Raw genomic sequence first — 20,281 nt, 5'->3', positions numbered from 1 at the left:
GTAGCTTGTTTTGAGAACCACATGGTTCTATCTCTGCCCTTAGCTTGTTGCTCGGCTCGATTGTTATTTTGTTTTCTGTCACCTACCGTTGTATTGAGACGTGTGGACACTTTTTGTTTGATTTATTTCAGTTGTGGTGGAAGGTGCGGACCAGAGGTAAGATTGGGGTACCCTTTACACTCCTCCACGTAGAATTCCTTTGTTATACACACTAGGATTATTGGTTGGTGCCACCTGTGTAGTTCTGACAATGTTCTTTACTAGAAAAGATAGTTAGGCCCTTTTTGTTTGTTCTTTTCTATAAGGCAGAGTGTTAGCCAGGCCTAGTTTTGTTTTATTGCTTTCATTTATTTGGCACAACCACGTGGTCCAAATCTCCCCCACTGTTTTTGTTTGGAGATTTTTGTTTAGTCATTTTTTTTTGTATTTCAATAAATATTGTTAAATTCTGTTTACACCAGACTTGAGCATTTGGTTGCACTGTGTTTGTCCCTGATTTTCCCCTGGACACACATAGGGACGTAACACAATTGGGGGCTCGTCCGGGATATTTTTCCCTAATCTAAAACCAACCATTGTTGTTTGAGTCTGTTTCAGAATGGGTTTTAATTTGCAAGAATTTATTGATAGTCCTTCTCTGGAAAAAATTGATGCTTGCCGTAAGGATGATCTGTTGTGTATTGCAGCACACTTTAACATTCCAGTACGAAAGTATGGGGTAAAAAGGGAAATTAAGAGAAGTCTGATTGAAAAGCTCATTGAGTTAAAGGTCCTTGAAGTTGTTGATTCCTCAGTCCAACAGGTGGCTGAAATTTTGTCTGATGTTCCCTCTGAGGAACCATGTGCTCCTTCCCTGGTAGGAAGTCGGGGGGGAAGAAGCCATTTTGGCTACACCTACGTCTCGGGGTGGTGTGCTCATAAGTGAGGCTCCACCTGCCACTTTGCCCGTTTTGAGCCTTTCTCACCACAATTGAGTGGTTCAGGGGTAGATGCGAAGGTTAAAGTTCGTTTAGCCCGCCTTCAGCTTGAGGCACAAGAAAAGGAACGTAAAGCAGAGTATGACCTTAGACTACAGATTCGCAGGCTAGAAATAGAGGCAGAGAAAGAAGTAAAGCTGCGGCAGCTTGAAGTAGAATCTTTTCTGAGCAGACACCAATTGGGAATCCTACAATGGAACTAATTCATTTAGTTGTTGAAGTGCTGTTAAATTCACCTGAAAGAGCTGCTACCTGTTTTATCTGAGCACTAATATTTGATTTATAGCTGACATGTTTGATCTGAAGCTCATCGCATATTCAACAGTCAACACCAGCTTTAACTGCATGTTTCTCCATTCTTGTCTCAAGTCTTGTTATGTTTCTATCAGGAGGTATTAACATGTCTGTGTTGTTGTCACTGAGCTTCAATCTTCTTCTTCTTCTTCACATCACTTCATTATTCTCATACAGACAGAAGACTGTCACGTGTTTCCAAACTGGATTTAAAGTAAAAACATCAACTAACATTCTTGTCTCTGCTTCATTGCTTCAGTCACACAGTGACCTTCATTCAGTTCCATCAACTGCTTCATATTTCTGTTCAGTGGACTAAAAACATGACTGAGTGCTTTGACACAATGTTCTGGAGGAAGAGACTGAAATACTGAACCTTTCTACTGATTGAAGACACAACTGATTTTAAATCAACAATCAACTAAGAATCATGACACCAACCATCTAAATCTAATAAGAGCATTTTAAAACTAATATCAACTACTTTAGTTCATCTCCTGTTGGCTTGTTGAATCTATAATAAAGATCAGAGGTGGGAAGTAAAGTACAAAAACTTTGTTAAAATACTTAAGTAGATTTATCAGGTATCTGTACTTCACTTGAGTATTTCTGATGACTTTTTACTTTTACTCTGTACATTTATACACAAATATCTGTACTCTCTACTCCTTACATTGGAAAAAGAGGCTTGTTACTTTTTTAACCTCTACGGATGTCATGAAATAAAAGACGTGACATGATTGGATATGACCAAAGCATCAGACTAGAGAAGGAATGCGTTATCTCGATATAACAAAGTTTTTTTTTTTTTTCTCGAGATAACGACTTATGAATTCATTATCTCGATATAACAGTGCATAAAAAAAAAGATCCATGGCCGTTCTCGGCTTCCGTACACATCCACAGCCATGCACAGCTTCAATTAAGACTACCGTCTTTCTTAAAGGGACAGCGCTATTTTTCTGAAGGTGCAGTGCACCAATCTTTTTTTAATAAAAATAAAAACAAATATACTCAGTCAAACCGCACAGTGGATCGATGCCGATTTCAATCTGCAAAAGCTTCTGCTCCATTATTATTTAATGTACATATGCGTGAGGTCAAGTTAAACATTTTATTTTATTTTATAATGTGCATCGATGTAATGTGCTAAATAAATATTTTCATAATTTTGTAATTGATTTATTCTTTGAAACATTACTGCTAATTTATGCAATTGCAATGCCTTGATTTTAGTGAGGGTAGTACACAGTCATAGCCATGAATGCAATGGTACTAATAATTGTCATAATAATTTCTTTCGGTGTTTCGTTTTCTCGGCTTTGGGCTCTCTGTTTTCGGTCTCGGCCAAGAATTATCATTTCGGTGCATCCCTAGCAAAATCATTTTTAGTTTTTACTAAGTACATGTACAAGTACATGAGTAAAGGAGTTGAATCAGTACTTTTACATTTACCAGAGTATTTTTTTTACCCAAGTATCTGTACTTTTACTTAAGTACAGAATGTGAATACTTTTGCCACATCTGATAAAGACTGAGTTTGATAAACTGATCATACATGGATAGAAAATCTGAGACTTCAAGACAACAAGCAACTAAAACAGTCCAATAAATATAGTGGTGTAAAGAGAACAATGTTTAACCTCTGAAACAGACCAGAGAGGAAATAGAACTGAAAGATGAGTCCATGTGGAGAAAGTCACAATGAGGAAATATATTAGTGATGACAAAGAAATATCACAGGAATATTTAGAACAATGATGTTAGAATTAACAGAGCTTCAAATATTTATACAACTTCTTTTCAGAGCACATCTCTTCTTCTGTAGAGTTGATCATGTAAAGAACAATTCATTTACCTGAGCTGTGAGATATAAGGCAGACACTGCAGGAAACTCCTCACTTCACTCTCTTCATGTGACCAGACTCTCAGCTCCACTGGTTTCTTCTCTGATTGGAGTTTCAGCACTTCCAGGAGGATGGAGGTCTTTCTCTCTGAGAGGTTTATGAACCAGACTGTAGGAGCTGACTGGAAAACTGACTGTAATGATGGAAGGAGACTCAGACCTGATTTAGTCTCATAGTCCTTCACATGGGAGAACAGATCCAGCAGGAAGTTACAGTGATCTTTTTTATCATCATTACTCATGTATTGTTCATTTAAAGGGAATGTTTGATATGTGCACACTGATGATAACAGCTCCACTATCTTCTCTCCTGTCTGATGTTCTCTCTCTGCTGCTGCACAGAACAGATTCAAGAAGAACCTGGTTTGTTGATGAAGATCTGGACTCCAAGGATCAAAGCTGGAACAATAAGAAGGAAACATTTAGTGATGATTTGATGTCAGCTGCATAAATACAACCACACACTACTGATGGACTCCATCTTGTACATGTCTGTCCTGTATATAATGAAATGACATTTTAAACACATCTTTCATCAGAGCAGCTCAACATTGTTTTTAGACACACGTGGAAATCTCAGTTATGATCCACTACATCTGCAGGTGGAGACACAAAGTGATGATGACTCTTCATCTGTTGTTCACTATAGAGCTGCTAGAGTTGTCCTCATGCTCAGTAAAGTTCACTCCAGTCTCAAGTTTAAAAGGCAGCTAAATGGAACTAATTCATTTAGTTGTTGAAGTGCTGTTAAATTCACCTGAAAGAGCTGCTACCTGTTTTATCTGAGCACTAATATTTGATTTATAGCTGACATGTTTGATCTGAAGCTCATCACATATTCAACAGTCAACACCAGCTTTAACTGCATGTTTCTCCATTCTTGTCTCAAGTCTTGTTATGTTTCTATCAGGAGGTATTAACATGTCTGTGTTGTTGTCACTGAGCTTCAATCTTCTTCTTCTTCACATCACTTCATTATTCTGTCACGTGTTTCCAAACTGGATTTAAAGTAAAATCATCAACTAACATTCTTGTCTCTGCTTCATTGCTTCAGTCACACAGTGACCTTCATTCAGTTCCATCAACTGCTTCATATTTCTGTTCAGTGGACTAAAAACATGACTGAGTGCTTTGACACAATGTTCTGGAGGAAGAGACTGAAATACTGAACCTTTCTACTGATTGAAGACACAACTGATTTTAAATCAACAATCAACTAAGAATCATGACACCAACCATCTAAATCTAATAAGAGCATCTTAAAACTAATATCAACTACCGTATTTTCCGCACTATAGGGCGCACTGGATTATAAGGTGCTCTGTCAATTAATGGTTTATTTCCGATCTTTTTTCATATATAAGGCACACCGGACTATAAGGCGCATTAAGAGAGCCGAAATTCCGCCCCCTCTACTTCCGGGTTATGGGACCTATCTTTTGAAAAAATATGAACGGCAGTCTATGGCGAAAGATAAATTATTTTCTGGTCCCGATCGACTTGTGCCTTGGATTATACATATGTTGTTTTTCAGAATAAAAAATGATTTTACATGTCAAGAATGTCACAGTTTGTCGCAAGATAGTTCAGTAAAACGCTATGGAAAATACGTAATTAAACGAACTACAAGTCCCACATGCTGGCGCGTACAGAACCGACCAAAACTCCCTTCGTGTAACTACAGCTCTCGACATGACCCGATTTATAATGATTTTCACCTCGTTTAATGCTTCTGCCTTCGTCCTGCATTGCTGAGCATTGCTCCGTGATTCTCCTCACTACGGTAGCCGTAATGCTGCAAGCGGTGCGGCTTTGAGCGCCGTGAGCGCCGTGTACGACACAAAATCGCTGCGAGGTCAGTAAGCACAACCAGAATGAATCCATATATAAGACGCTCCGGATTATAAGGCGCACTGTCGTTTTTTGAGAAAATTAAAGGCTTTTAAGTGCGCCTAATAGTGCGGAAAATACGGTACTTTAGTTCATCTCCTGTTGGCTTGTTGAATCTATAATAAAGACTCAGTTTGATAAACTGATCATACATGGATAGAAAATCTGAGACTTCAAGACAACAAGCAACTAAAACAGTCCAATAAATATAGTGGTGTAAAGAGAACAATGTTTAACCTCTGAAACAGACCAGAGAGGAAATAGAACTGAAAGATGAGTCCATGTGGAGAAAGTCACAATGAGGAAATATATTAGTGATGACAAAGAAATATCACAGGAATATTTAGAACAATGATGTTAGAATTATTGGAGCTTCAAATATTTACACAACTTCTTTTCAGAGCACATCTCTTCTTCTGTAGAGTTGATCATGTAAAGAACAATTCATTTACCTGAGCTGTGAGATATAAGGCAGACACTGCAGGAAACTCCTCACTTCACTCTCTTCATGTGAGCAGCCTGTCAGCTCCACTGGTTTCTTCTCTGATTGGAGTTTCAGCACTTCCAGGAGGATGGAGGTCTTTCTCTCTGAGAGGTTTATGAACCAGACTGTAGGAACTGACTGGAAAACTGACTGTAATGATGGAAGGAGACTCAGACCTGATTCAGTCTTGTAAGAGTACAGGTCCAGGAGGAAATCACCCCATTTCTCTTTTAAAGGGAATGTTTGATATGTGCACACTGATGATAACAGCTCCACTATCTTCTCTCCTGTCTGATGTTCTCTCTCTGCTGCTGCACAGAACAGATTCAAAAAGAACCTGGTTTCTTCTGAAGGTTCTGATGACTGAGGATCAAAACTGAAATCAAAGATGAAAAAGGGATTTTAAAACAGACCTAAGAATGTTTTTGGCTCATAAAATGGACACTATATGAGTCCGACTTGGTTACCAAGAAGATGGATATTCAATTTTGAAATTGGGCAGAACCAGGGCTGATAAAACTTCAGAAATTGAAAAACATCATGTTCAAGAAAAACTCAGCTAATATGAAGGTTTTCTTAAGGGGATTTAAATAAGAGTCAGGTTATACCTATATTTTAAAGTTGTATACTGAATCACAAAAGCTAATAGAGAGACGGACAGAAATATAGATAATTTATTTATCCCGTGAGAAAGTCGGTACATCTCACTTCTGTATTTTTAATGGATTACATGTTTGCAGCTATACCCTCTTTTATTATCCTCCCATTCATCACCTATAACCACTTTACTGGTGTAGCTGGATTCTATTCTAGATGGTACTGGGTAAGAGGTAGACAACACCTTGGACAGGTTGTCAGTCCATCATGGTGGTAACACAGTTACAGCTATGTTCACAGTCAGATGACCAGTGATGGGAATAACAGCATTGAAATAAACAGCTTTATTTTTTTCAGTAATCTGTTGTTCACTATAGAGCTGCTAGAGTTGTCCTCATGCTCAGTAAAGTTCACTCCAGTCACAAGTTGAAAAGGCAGCTAAATGGAACTAATTCATTTAGTTGTTGAAGTGCCGCAAAAAGCAACTAAAACAGTCCAATAAATATAGTGGTGTAAAGAGAACAATGTTTAACCTCTGAAACAGACCAGAGAGGAAATAGAACTGAAAGATGAGTCCATGTGGAGAAAGTCACAATGAGGAAATATATGAGTGATGACAAAGAAATATCACAGGAATATTTAGAACAATGATGTTAGCATTAATGGAGCTTCAAATATTTACACAACTTCTTTTCAGAGCACATCTCTTCTTCTGTAGAGTTGATCATGTAAAGAACAAATAATTTACCTGAGCTGTGAGATATAAGGCAGACACTGCAGGAAACTCCTCACTTCACTCTCTTCATGTGAGCAGCCTGTCAGCTTCACTGGTTTCTTCTCTGATTGGAGTTTCAGCACTTCCAGGAGGATGGAGGTCTTTCTCTCTGAGAGGTTTATGGACCAGACTGTAGGAGACTGGAAAACTGACTGGAATGATGGAAGGAGACTCAGACCTGATTTAGTCTCATAGTCCTTCACATGGGAGAACAGATCCAGCAGGAAGTCAAAAGGATATTTCTTATCATCATCGTCCATGTATAGTTCATTTAAAGGGAATGTTTGACATGTGCACACTGATGATAACAGCTCCACTATCTTCTCTCCTGTCTGATGTTCTCTCTCTGCTGCTGCACAGAACAGATTCAACAGGAACCTGGTTTGTTGATGACGATTTGAACTCTGAGGATCAAACCTGGAACAATAAGAAGGAAACATTTAGTGATGATTTGATGTCAGCTGCATAAATACAACCACACACTACTGATGGACTCCATCTTGTACATGTCTGTCCTGTATAGAATGAAATGACATTTTAAACACATCTTTCATCAGAGCAGCTCAACATTGTTTTTAGACTGTTACTGACTCACAACATAAACACTAATCCTGAGTCTGAAATCACTGCAAACTGATTGAATGGTCTCTGTCATTTGATTTGCTGGATGAATGTAGAGAGTAAAACACGAGATAGAAACAATATAGAAATATACAGAGTGGATCAACTAACTCTGTCACGTGTTTCCAAGCTGGATTTAAAACATCAACTAACATTCTTGTATCTGCTTCATTGCTTCAGTCACACAGTGACCTTCATTCAGTTTGAAATAGAACAATGATGTTAGAATTAATGGAGCTTCAAATATCTACACAACTTCTTTTCAGAGCACATCTCTTCTTCTGTAGAGTTGATCATGTAAAGAACAAATCATTTACCTGAGCTGTGAGATATAAGGCAGACACTGCAGGAAACTCCTCACTTCACTCTCTTCATGTGAGCAGCCTCTCAGCTTCACTGGTTTCTTCTCTGATTGGAGTTTCAGCACTTCCAGGAGGATGGAGGTCTTTCTCTCTGAGAGGTTTATGATCCAGACTGTAGGAGCTGACTGGAAAACTGACTGTAATGATGGAAGGAGACTCAGACCTGATTTAGTCTCATAGTCCTTCACATGGGAGAACAGATCCAGCAGGAAGACACTCTGATATTTCTTATTATTACCATTCATGTATCTCTCATTTAAAGGGAATGTTTTATATGTGCACACTGATGATAACAGCTCCACTATCTTCTCTCCTGTCTGATGTTCTCTCTCTGCTGCTGCACAGAACAGATTTGACCAGAACCTGGTTTGTTGATGACGATTTGAACTCTGAGGATCAAACCTGGAACAATAAGAAGGAAACATTTAGTGATGATTTGATGTCAGCTGCATAAATACAACCACACACTACTGATGGACTCCATCTTGTGCATGTCTGTCCTGTATATAATGAAATTACATTTTAAACACATCTTTCATCAGAGCAGCTCAACATTGTTTTTAGACTGTTACTGACTCACAACATAAACACTAATCCTGAGTCTGAAATCACTGCAAACTGATTGAATGGTCTCTGTCATTTGATTTGCTGGATGAATGTAGAGAGTAAAACACTAGATAGAAACAATATAGAAATATACAGAGTGGATCAACTAACTCTGTCACGTGTTTCCAAGCTGGATTTAAAACATCAACTAACATTCTTGTATCTGCTTCATTGCTTCAGTCACACAGTGACCTTCATTCAGTTTGAAATAGAACAATGATGTTAGAATTAATGGAGCTTCAAATTTCTACACAACTTCTTTTCAGAGCACATCTCTTCTTCTGTAGAGTTGATCATGTAAAGAACAAATCATTTACCTGAGCTGTGAGATATAAGGCAGACACTGCAGGAAACTCCTCACTTCACTCTCTTCATGTGAGCAGCCTGTCAGCTTCACTGGTTTCTTCTCTGATTGGAGTTTCAGCACTTCCAGGAGGATGGAGGTCTTTCTCTCTGAGAGGTTTATGATCCAGACTGTAGGAGCTGACTGGAAAACTGACTGTAATGATGGAAGGAGACTCAGACCTGATTTAGTCTCATAGTCCTTCACATGGGAGAACAGATCCAGCAGGAAGACACTCTGATATTTCTTATTATTACCATTCATGTATCTCTCATTTAAAGGGAATGTTTTATATGTGCACACTGATGATAACAGCTCCACTATCTTCTCTCCTGTCTGATGTTCTCTCTCTGCTGCTGCACAGAACAGATTTGACCAGAACCTGGTTTGTTGATGACGATTTGAACTCTGATGATCAAACCTGGAACAATAAGAAGGAAACATTTAGTGATGATTTGATGTCAGCTGCATAAATACAACCACACACTACTGATGGACTCCATCTTGTGCAAGTCTGTCCTGTATATAATGAAATGACATTTTAAACACATCTTTCATCAGAGCAGCTCAACATTGTTTTTAGACTGTTACTGACTCACAACATAAACACTAATCCTGAGTCTGAAATCACTGCAAACTGATTGAATGGTCTCTGTCATTTGATTTGCTGGATGAATGTAGAGAGTAAAACACTAGATAGAAACAATATAGAAATATACAGAGTGGATCAACTAACTCTACAGTCCATATCATGGACAGTAGTTGCTTCACCTTCATCCTCATATGACACGTGTGGAAATCTCAGTTATGATCCACTACATCTGCAGGTGGAGACACAAAGTGATGATGACTCCTTGGAGTCTGAACTCTTCATCTGTTGTTCACTATAGAGCTGCTAGAGTTGTCCTCATGCTCAGTAAAGTTCACTCCAGTCTCAAGTTTAAAAGGCAGCTAAATGGAACTAATTCATTTAGTTGTTGAAGTGCTGTTAAATTCACCTGAAAGAGCTGCTATCTGTTTTATCTGAGCACTAATATTTGATTTATAGCTGACATGTTTGATTTGAAGCTCATCACATATTCAACAGTCAACACCAGCTTTAACTGCATGTTTCTCCATTCTTGTCTCAAGTCTTGTTATGTTTCTATCAGGAGGTATTAACATGTCTGTGTTGCTGTCACTGAGCTTCAATCTTCTTCTTCTTCACATCACTTCATTATTCTCATACAGACAGAAGACTGTCACGTGTTTCCAAACTGGATTTAAAGTAAAAACATCAACTAACATTCTTGTCTCTGCTTCATTGCTTCAGTCACACAGTGACCTTCATTCAGTTCCATCAACTGCTTCATATTTCTGTTCAGTGACTAAAAACATGACTGAGTGCTTTGACACAATGTTCTGGAGGAAGAGACTGAAATACTGAACCTTTCTACTGATTGAAGACACAACTGATTTTAAATCAACAATCAACTAAGAATCATGACACCAACCATCTAAATCTAATAAGAGCATTTTAAAACTAATATCAACTACTTTAGTTCATCTCCTGTTGGCTTGTTGAATCTATAATAAAGACTCACTTTGATAAACTGATCATAGATGGATAGAAAATCTCAGACTTCAAGACAACAAGCAACTAAAACAGTCCAATAAATATAGTGGTGTAAAGAGAACAATGTTTAACCTCTGAAACAGACCAGAGAGGAAATACAACTGAAAGATGAGTCCACGTGGAGAAAGTCACAATGAGGAAATATATTAGTGATGACAAAGAAATATCACAGGAATATTTGAAATCGTACAATGATGTTAGAATTAATAGAGCTTCAAATATTTACACAACTTCATTTCAGAGCACATCTCTTCTTCTGTAGAGTTGATCATGTAAAGAACAATTAATTTACCTGAGCTGTGAGATATAAGGCAGACACTGCAGGAAACTCCTCACTTCACTCTCTTCATGTGAGCAGCCTCTCAGCTCCACTGGTTTCTTCTCTGATTGGAGTTTCAGCACTTCCAGGAGGATGGAGGTCTTTCTCTCTGAGAGGTTTATGGACCAGACTGTAGGAGCTGACTGGAAAACTGACTGTAATGATGGAAGGAGACTCAGACCTGATTTAGTCTTGTAAGAGTACAGGTCCAGGAGGAAATCACCCCATTTCTGTTTAAGAGGGAATGTTTTGTATGTGCACACTGATGATAACAGCTCCACTATCTTCTCTCCTGTCTGATGTTCTCTCTCTGCTGCTGTACAGAACAGATTCAATAAGAACCTGATTTCTTCTGAAGAGTCTGATGTCTGAGGGTCAAAACTGAAATCACAGATAAAAAAACTCATTTTAATCCAGACCTAAGAATGTCATTGGCTCATAAAATGGACACCGTACGAGTCAGAATTGGTTACCAACATGACAGATACTCAATTTAAAAAATGGGCAGAGCAAGGGCTGATAGAAACATCATGGACAAGAAAAACTCAGCTAATTTGAAGGTATTTTTTAAATAAGAGTCAGGTTTTACACATATTTTAAAGTTGTACAAAAGCTAAGAGACAGACGGACAGATAATTTATCCTGTGAGAAATTCAGTAAATCTCACTTCAGTGTTTTTAATGGATTACATGTCTGCAGCTATACTTTCTTTTATCATCCATTCATCACCGAGAGAAACTTTACTGGTGGAGCTGGACTCTGTTCTAGATGGTACTGGGTAAGAGGTGGACAACACCTTGGACAGGTTGTCAGTCCGTCATGGTATTAACACAGATACAGTCATGTTCACAGTTAACTGATGATTCCAGAGTATAATAAATGAAGGAGGGTACTTTCTTATTTTAATGTCATTACACAAAATTTCAATTTCATGATCATTTGATTGACTATATAACTTTTATTAATCAGTTCTGTTTCAAATAGGATGAAATGTTTATTTGTTTGCATGGGATGTTTTGCATGACTATTTTAAGGCTATACACTACAAGTTCAAAAGAAAGATCATAATGTTTTACCTGAGTTGTGAGATATAAGGCAGACACTGCAGGAAACTCCTCACTTCACTCTCTTCATGTGAGCAGCCTGTCAGCTTCACTGGTTTCTTCTCTGATTGGAGTTTCAGCACTTCCAGGAGGATGGAGGTCTTTCTCTCTGAGAGGTTTATGAACCAGACTGTAGGAGCTGACTGGAAAACTGACTGTAATGATGGAAGGAGACTCAGACCTGTTTTAGTCTCATAGTCCTTGACATGGGAGAACAGATCCAGCAGGAATTCACAAGGACATATCTGATCATCATAATAATAATAATAATCATCCATGTATCTCCAATTTAAAGGAAATGTTCGATATGTGCACACTGATGATAACATCTCCACTATCTTCTCTTCAGTCTGATATTCTCTCTCTGCTGCTGCACAGAACAGATTCAACAAGAACCTGGTTTGTTGATGAAGATCTGAACTCTGAGGAACAAACCTGGAACAATAAGAAGGAAACATTTAGTGATGATTTGATGTCAGCTGCATAAATACAACCACACACTACTGATGGACTCCATCTTGTACGTCTGTCCTGTATATAATGAAATGACATTTGAAACACATCTTTCATCAGAGCAGCTCAACATTGTTTTTAGACCGTTATTGACTCACAACACAAACACTAATCCTGAGTCTGAAATCACTGCAAACTGATTGAATGGTCTCTGTCATTTGATTTGCTGGATGAATGTACAGAGTAAAACACTAGATAGAAACAATATAGAAATATACAGAGTGGATCAACTAACTCTACAGTCCATATCATGGACAGTAGTTGCTTCACCTTCATCCTCATATGACACACGTGGAAATCACAGTTATGTTCCACTACATCTGTAGGTGGAGACACAAAGTGATGATGACTCCTTGGAGTCTGAACTCTTCATCTGTTGTTCACTATAGAGCTGCTAGAGTTGTCCTCATGCTCAGTAAAGTTCACTCCAGTCTCAAGTTTAAAAGGCAGCTAAATGGAACTAATTCATTTAGTTGTTGAAGTGCTGTTAAATTCACCTGAAAGAGCTGCTACCTGTTTTATCTGAGCACTAATATTTGATTTACAGCTGACATGTTTGTAGTAGTGATGACAAGGAAATATCACAGGAATATTTCAAATAGAATGATGTTAGAATAAATGGAGCTTGAAATATTAACACAACTTCTTTTCAGAGCACTCTTCTTCTGTAGAGTTGATCATGTAAAGAACAATTCATTTACCTGAGCTGTGAGATATAAGGCAGACACTGCAGGAAACTCTTTACTTCACTCTCTTCATGTGAGCAGCCTGTCAGCTCCACTGGTTTCTTCTCTGATTGGAGTTTCAGCACTTCCAGGAGGATGGAGGTCTTTCTCTCTGAGAGGTTTATGGACCAGACTGTAGGAGCTGACTGGAAAACTGACTGTAATGATGGAAGGAGACTCAGACCTGATTTAGTCCTGTAAGAGTACAGGTCCAGGAGGAAATCACACCATTTCTGTTTAAGAGGGAACGTTTTGTATGTACACACTGATGATAACAGCTCCACTATCTTCTCTCCTGTCTGATGTTCTCTCTCTGCTGCTGCACAGAACAGATTCACAAAGAACCTTGTTTCTTCTGAAGGTTCTGATGACTGGGGATGAAAGCTGAAATCAAAGATAAAAAAGTGATTTTAAACCAGTCCGAAAAATGTTGTTAGCTCAAAAAAACTAACTTAAAGAATTAAAAACACTTATTTTAAAGTTGAACAATGCATTACAAAAGCTACGGGGAGAAGACACAAATAAATGGAAGAGTGTATTTGCTTTTGTTCTGGGGAGAAAACAAGAGGAAGAATATGACAGAGTTTTTCAAAAGCTGATGTTGTATTATCTGTGAATATGTCATTTATTTTTTTAATGGATTACATTCAATTCAATTAAATTTTATTGATATTGCTTTATGTGCAATTTAAAGTACATATCCTCGTCAAATATAACACCAAGGTTTTTCACAGTAGTACTGAAGGCCATGGTAATGCCATCCAAAGAAACCACGTGATTAGATAACGAATCTCTGAGATGCTTAGGACCAAATGCAATGACTTCTGTTTTGTCTAAGTTTAAGAGTAGGAAATTACAGGTCATCCAAGCCTTTATGACTTTAAGGCATGCTTGGAGTTTAACCAGCTGATTAGTTTCATCTGGTTTCATGGATAAATATAGCTGGGTGTCGTCTGCATAGCAATGGAAGTTTATGCCATGTTTTCTAATAATCTTACCTAATGGCAACATGTATAACGTGAAGAGTATTGGTCCTAGCACAGAGCCGTGAGGAACTCCGTAACTTGCTTTTGTATAAGTAGAAGAATCATTGTTGACATGAACAAACTGGAATCTGTCAGACAGATAGGATTCAAACCAGTCTAATGCAGTTCCTTTAATTTTGATCTCACTTTCAAGTCTCTGTAGTAAAATATTATGATCAATAGTGTCAAATGCAGCACTAAGATCTAGCAAAACAAGTATAGAGACAAGTCTGAAGCCATGAGGAGATCATTGGTAACTTTAACCAGAGCCGTTTCTGTACTGTGATAAACTCTAAAACCTGATTGAAACTCTTCAAACAGACCATTCCTGTTTAAATGGTCACACAACTGATTAGCAACAACTTTTCCTAGAATTTTGGAAATAAAAGAAAGGTAGGAAATTGGTCTATAGTTGGCTAAAACATCTGGATCTAGAGTGGCTTTCTTGAGTAAGGGCTTAACCCATTCAGACCGGATCACGCATCTGTGCGTAGTTAAGACCGGCAAACGCATCTGTGTCATTTTGAGCGTTGTCGTCTTTTTCGAGGCACATGGCCAATTATATGCACTGTGATTGGCTGAAATATTCTTGGGGTGAGTGACAGAGATGCTTAGGGATTTTTTTTTAAACTCATGTGACTAATAAAACGCTTTGTGATTGGTCGAAATCCTACACGTGGAGTATGTTTTGGTCGAAAATTTTAAACACCATGCTAACGATCCGTCACGGCTGACTCAAGTGAAGGAAGTGATATTGACGAAGTAATTGGAAAAATAGATCTTTACTGATTTTCAAAATTTTAAAAATGTTTGGTGTTTATTGATTTTTAAAAAAATGCATTTGAAGATTATGCCCTAGCAAGTCAGTCAAGTTGAAAGCCAAAGAAGTAAGCTGTCAAATGCTTTTTGTCTCATGTTTTTATCTGCTACAGAGCCTGAGAAATTAAGGTTTTAAGCGTTGACATATTCTGAAAAACTTCAGGTTTTGAGAGGGGGTTTACAGAAGAGTGTTTAGGCCTGAATGGGTTAATTACAGCAATCTTAAAAGACTGAGACACATATCCTGTTAATAAAGATAAATTTATCTGGTTCAATATGGAAGTGTTAATTAATGGAAAACTTCTTTGAGCAATTCAGTTGGGATTGGATAGGAGACAAGTTGATGGTTTAGATGCTGTAATTGTTGAAGAGAGCTCAGGAAGATCTACTGGGGAGAAGGATTCCATATATTGATAAGGTCTTACAGAAATGTCTAATGTTGCTGTACTTACATCTTTGACAGCTGGAGGGAGGATGCCTTGAATGTTTTCTCTAATGCCAATTTTTTTTTTTTTTTTTTTTCATAAAGAAGCTCATGAAGTCATTACTACTGAGGGCTAAAGGAATAGATGGCTCAACAGTGCTGTGGCTCTTTGTCAGCCTGGCTACAGAGCTGAAAAGAAATTTGGGCTTATTCTTGTTTTCTTCTATTAATGATGAATAATATGCTGTTCTAATACAACTGAGAGCTAGCTTATAAGCTGTTAAACTATCTTTCCCGGCTATGCGAGCTTCTTCAGAATTAGTGGAATGTCAAATTCTTTCTAGCTTTCGGACTGCCTGTTTTGAACAGCGCAACTGTGAATTATACCAGGGAGCTAGCCTCCTCCGATTCATGACCTTTTTTATACCCTCTTTTATCATCCATTCATCAACTAGAGCCACTTTACTTGTGGAGCTGGACTCTAGATGGTACTGAGTAAGACGTAGACAACACCTTGGACAGGTTGTCAGTATTAACACAGTTACAGCTATGTTCACAGTAAGGCCTTTTTGACAAATCTGGACAAACAAACATTCATTACAGTAAACAACTCTTTACAAATAAGCCCACAGATAACAATGGTTTACTTTAATCCACCACAAGACCTAAAATGATTAATTCAATAAAAATATCAATAGCTGTAATATTCTACTGTGGAAAAAAAGTAAGTACTACCTTGGTACTAGAAGTTTATATTGAGCAAAAATATCTTCTTGTAAGTTTTTTTACAGGATGTTTCAGGGTTTTCTTGAATGGACTGTGTTTAAAAGCCAAGGATTCATTTGGATATAAATTTAGGCATTGACGAAACCATTTCATCGTCTTCCATGTTTTAATCTAACAAAAATGTTAAAAGAACCAGGGACCCCTGACATTACGTTTGAACACTCTTTGATATGATGTAGATCCAGACCCTGAAGTATTGAAGCAACCACAAACCATAATATTTCTACCAACATGCCACACAGATGGTAAGTGCCTTGGTTCTGTGTTTTCCTGTGAACCAGTATTGAGTCTCCTGTTTTATTTTGTAAAGTTCTTCCTTGGTTTCCTGTTTGGTGTTACTCCCTGTGTTTTCCCCTTTCGATTGTTTCATTGGTTTCTCCTTGTGTGCTCCGCCCTCATTAGTGTCACCTGTGTCTCATCACCCCTCTGCCCACTTGTGTGTATGTATAGCCCTACCGTTCCCTTTGTTCTCTGTCGTGTCGTCTGTTATCCTTCCCCGTATCTTTCTTCTGACCTTCTCTTGTTTTCCAGTTCTTAACCGTTTTTTTTTGTATTTGAGTTTTTGGATTACCCTGCTCCATGTGCAGCGCTTTCAGTTATCTGTTGTTTGTTAGTTTTCATTAAAGCCGTTTTGTTTCTAACTCCTGCCTCTTCTCCAGGGGCCTCATGTACGAAGACTTGTGTGGATTTCCTTCTAAAACATGACACACGCTCAAATTTAGAAGCATTTTTCCTTTGTACATTCCAATCGAGCGTACCCGACCCTTCCCTGTCCACACCTATTAATTATACTTAAATTGACCCTAGCACTGATGCCTCACAGCAAGAAGGTCAGCGGTTTGAATCCATGGGCCTGCTGGCCTTTTTGTGTGGAGTTTGCTTGTTCTCCCTGTGTCTGCGTGGGTTCTCTCCGGGGACTCCGGCTTCCTCCCATCATCCAAAGACATGCTCATTAGGTTAATTGGTTATTCTAAATTGGCCGTAGGTGTGCGTACAGTTACAGTGTGAATGGTTGTCTGTCTCTGTGTTAGCCCTGCGATGGACTGTCCAGGGTGTACCCCTGCCTCTCGCCCAATGACAGCTGGGATAGGCTCCAGCAGACCCCTGCGACCCTTAACAGGAATAACCGGGTATAGAAAATGAATGAATGAATGACCCTGCACCTGAAATTCCCCTCTCTGCACGAGTAAGACGGGAAAAAAGAAGAACTTCACAGAAAGAGAATTGGAGACGCTACTCACTGGAGTGGAGATGTGCAAAAATGTCCTCTTTGACACGCGGTCTTCCACGCGCTACAATGTTAATTGCATTTGCACATGACATATGAGCTGTACATTGATTGAATGAAAATGTTTCCTGTTGACATTTACAAATTCATCATGTGATGGCGCTTTTATATAAATGCGTGTGCAGTCGATAGCTCCGATTGCATTCAGAAAACCGGTTCTCACTGCAAATTGCGCTTTAATGTTGACCTGTTCAGATGCATTGTGGGAATTTGATATACCTGACTAACATGCGGATAACTCCGTCCCACACGGCTGGCATGGCTCTGCTCAGGGTCGACCGGAACAGTCACGATCGGTCGGACTAATAGTTCTCACATTTATGACAGTTTCCCAGCATCACCTCTAAGTGTCGCAAAAGGATCAATAGCTGTAGAAGCCAGCGTACGCCAGATATGGTGTTGGCATAGGCACGTACAAGTTCCTGGACATTTCACTCTTCATACATCTGAACATCTGGTCACCCACCTGAACTCCAACTCCCTGGACTTTATTGTCTCCTTGTTTACAGTTCGATCTGGTCTGTGTATATTCACTGGTAAACTTCAGTTTATCTGATCTGTGTATATTCACTGGTAAACTTCAGTTTATCTGGTCTGTGTATATTCACTGGTAAACTTCAGTTTATCTGATCTGTGTATATTCACTGGTAAACTTCAGTTTATCTCTAATATTATTTTCAGACAGCTAAGGTTTTTAAATCTGGGCATGACGACACACTCCAGCAGTAAAGAGAGCAGAAAGAAAAACATACCCTTGATGACCGAGGTTTAAACAAGAGAGTTTTACCTGTCACTCACTGAGAATGCTCTAATCAATGACACCTAATCTGGAAACTCTGATACGATACAATTTAAAAACAGGAAGATGATGGAAAACAGGCTGTGCTGTATAACGTACAAAAGGAAAATCATAATGATTTACCTGAGCTGTGAGATATAAGGCTCGTCAGGCTAGTTTCCAGCGAGAGCAGCGCTAGAATTTTACTGGGGCACTGGAGACTTTTACTAAGGCACGTGCCCCAGTGAATAAGGTCTAGTAACGCCCCTGGACTCCTCCCCTCAGGCCGGCGTTACAGAGCGCTGTACGCCAAAACCACCTGCCACAAGGACAGTTTCTTCCCCCGGGCTGTTGCTCTGTTGAACTCTGAGCAGTCACAGAGTGTGAGACCATCCACATGAACAATAAACAATAACTGCACTACTGTATATAGTCACTGTATAAAACCCTGGCTTGGTGTATATATCTGCTCTTATTCTATATGAGATTTAGTTTATCTTGTTTTTATTTTTTATTTTTATTCACTTATTTAAGTTTGTATGTACAAGAGAGTAAAGTTACTGGAGTCAAATTCCCTGTATGTGCACATACTTGGTCATTAAAGATGATTCTGATTCTGAACTAAGAATCATGACACCAACCATCTAAATCTAATAAGAGCATTTTAAAACTAATATCAACTACTTTAGTTCATCTCCTGTTGGCTTGTTGAATCTATAATAAAGACTCAGTTTGACAAACTGATCATAGATGGATAGAAAATCTCAGACTTCAAGACAACGAGCAACTAAAACAGTCCAATAAATATAGTGGTGTAAAGAGAACAATGTTTAACCTCTGAAACAGACCAGAGAGGAAATACAACTGAAAGATGAGTCCATGTGGAGAAAGTCACAATGAGGAATTATATAAGTGATGACAAAGAAATATCACAGGAATATTTAGAACAATGATGTTAGAATTAATGGAGCTTCAAATATTTACACAACTTCTTTTCAGAGCACATCTCTTCTTCTGTAGAGTTGATCATGTAAAGAACAATTAATTTACCTGAGCTGTGAGATATAAGGCAGACACTGCAGGAAACTCCTCACTTCACTCTCTTCATATGAGTAGCCTGTCAGCTCCACTGATTTCTTCTCTGATTGGAATTTCAACACTTCCAGGAGGATGGAGGTCTTTCTCTCTGAGAGGTTTATGGACCAGACTGTAGGAGACTGGAAAACTGACTGTAATGATGGAAGGAGACTCTGACCTGTTTCAGTCTTGTAAGAGTACAGGTCCAGGAGGAAATCACACCATTTCTGTTTAAGAGGGAATGTTTGATATGTGCACACTGATGATAACAGCTCCACTATCTTCTCTCCTGTCTGATGTTCTCTCTCTGCTGCTGCACAGAACAGATTCAATAAGAACCTGGTTTCTTCTGAAGAGTCTGATGGCTGAGGGTCAAAACTGAAATCAAAGATAAAAAAATTCATCTTAATCCAGACCTAAGAATGTCATTGGCTCATAAAATGGACACCGTACAAGTCAGAATTGGTTATCAACATGACAGATAGTCAATTTAAAAAATGGGCAGAGCAAGGGCTGATAGAAACATCTTGGACAAGAAAAACTCAGCTAATTTAAAGGATTTTTTTAAATCAGAGTCAGGTTTTACACATATTTTAAAGTTGTACAAAAGCTAAGAGACAGACGGACAGATAATTAATTTATCCCGTGAGAAATTCGGTACACCTCACTTCTGTGTTTTTAATGGATTACATGTCTATAGCTATACCTTCTTTTATCATCCATTAATCACCTAGAGCCATTTTACTGGTGGAGCCTTGACTCTATTCTAGATGGTACTGGGTAAGAGGTAGACAACACCTTGGACAGGTTGTCAGTCCATCATGGTATTAACACAGATACAGTCATGTTCACAGTTAACTGATGATTCCAGAGTATAATAAATGAAGGAGGGTACTTTCTTATTTTAATGTCATTACACAAAATTTCAATTTCATGATCATTTGTTTGACTATA

The 20,281-nt window shown here is 38.5% G+C and overlaps 1 protein-coding gene across 10 annotated transcripts in view; it reads right to left on the bottom strand.

Moving 5' to 3' along the window:
- The window catches only part of LOC311509477 (uncharacterized protein), a 107,613-nt gene that overhangs the window by 8,780 nt on the left and 78,552 nt on the right, over window positions 1-20,281 (bottom strand). For 8 of the 10 annotated variants that reach the window (XR_014699839.1, XM_084574709.1, XM_084574707.1 and 5 more), the window contains 9 exons: window positions 19,301-19,705; window positions 13,107-13,514; window positions 11,866-12,327; window positions 10,763-11,170; window positions 8,830-9,276; window positions 7,862-8,308; window positions 6,897-7,340; window positions 5,520-5,927; window positions 3,130-3,576 (listed from right to left, as the gene is read on the bottom strand). Coding sequence is in view for 9 of the 10 variants with exons in the window: in XM_084574709.1 (XP_084430835.1) it covers window positions 3,130-3,576; window positions 5,520-5,927; window positions 6,897-7,340; window positions 7,862-8,308; window positions 8,830-9,276; window positions 10,763-11,170; window positions 11,866-12,327; window positions 13,107-13,514; window positions 19,301-19,705 (3,876 nt within the window). In the remaining variant the exon portion in view is untranslated. The remainder of the gene's footprint in view (window positions 1-3,129; window positions 3,577-5,519; window positions 5,928-6,896; window positions 7,341-7,861; window positions 8,309-8,829; window positions 9,277-10,762; window positions 11,171-11,865; window positions 12,328-13,106; window positions 13,515-19,300; window positions 19,706-20,281) is intronic. The other 2 variants (XM_084574714.1, XM_084574708.1) reach the window with 2 other exon arrangements.

Source organism: Chelon labrosus (genome assembly GCF_963514085.1).
Source record: "Chelon labrosus genome assembly, chromosome: 24".
Classification (NCBI taxonomy): domain Eukaryota; kingdom Metazoa; phylum Chordata; class Actinopteri; order Mugiliformes; family Mugilidae; genus Chelon; species Chelon labrosus.
The sequence above is the reverse complement of the archived record's forward strand: the minus strand, read 5'-3'. Positions and strand labels throughout refer to the sequence as shown.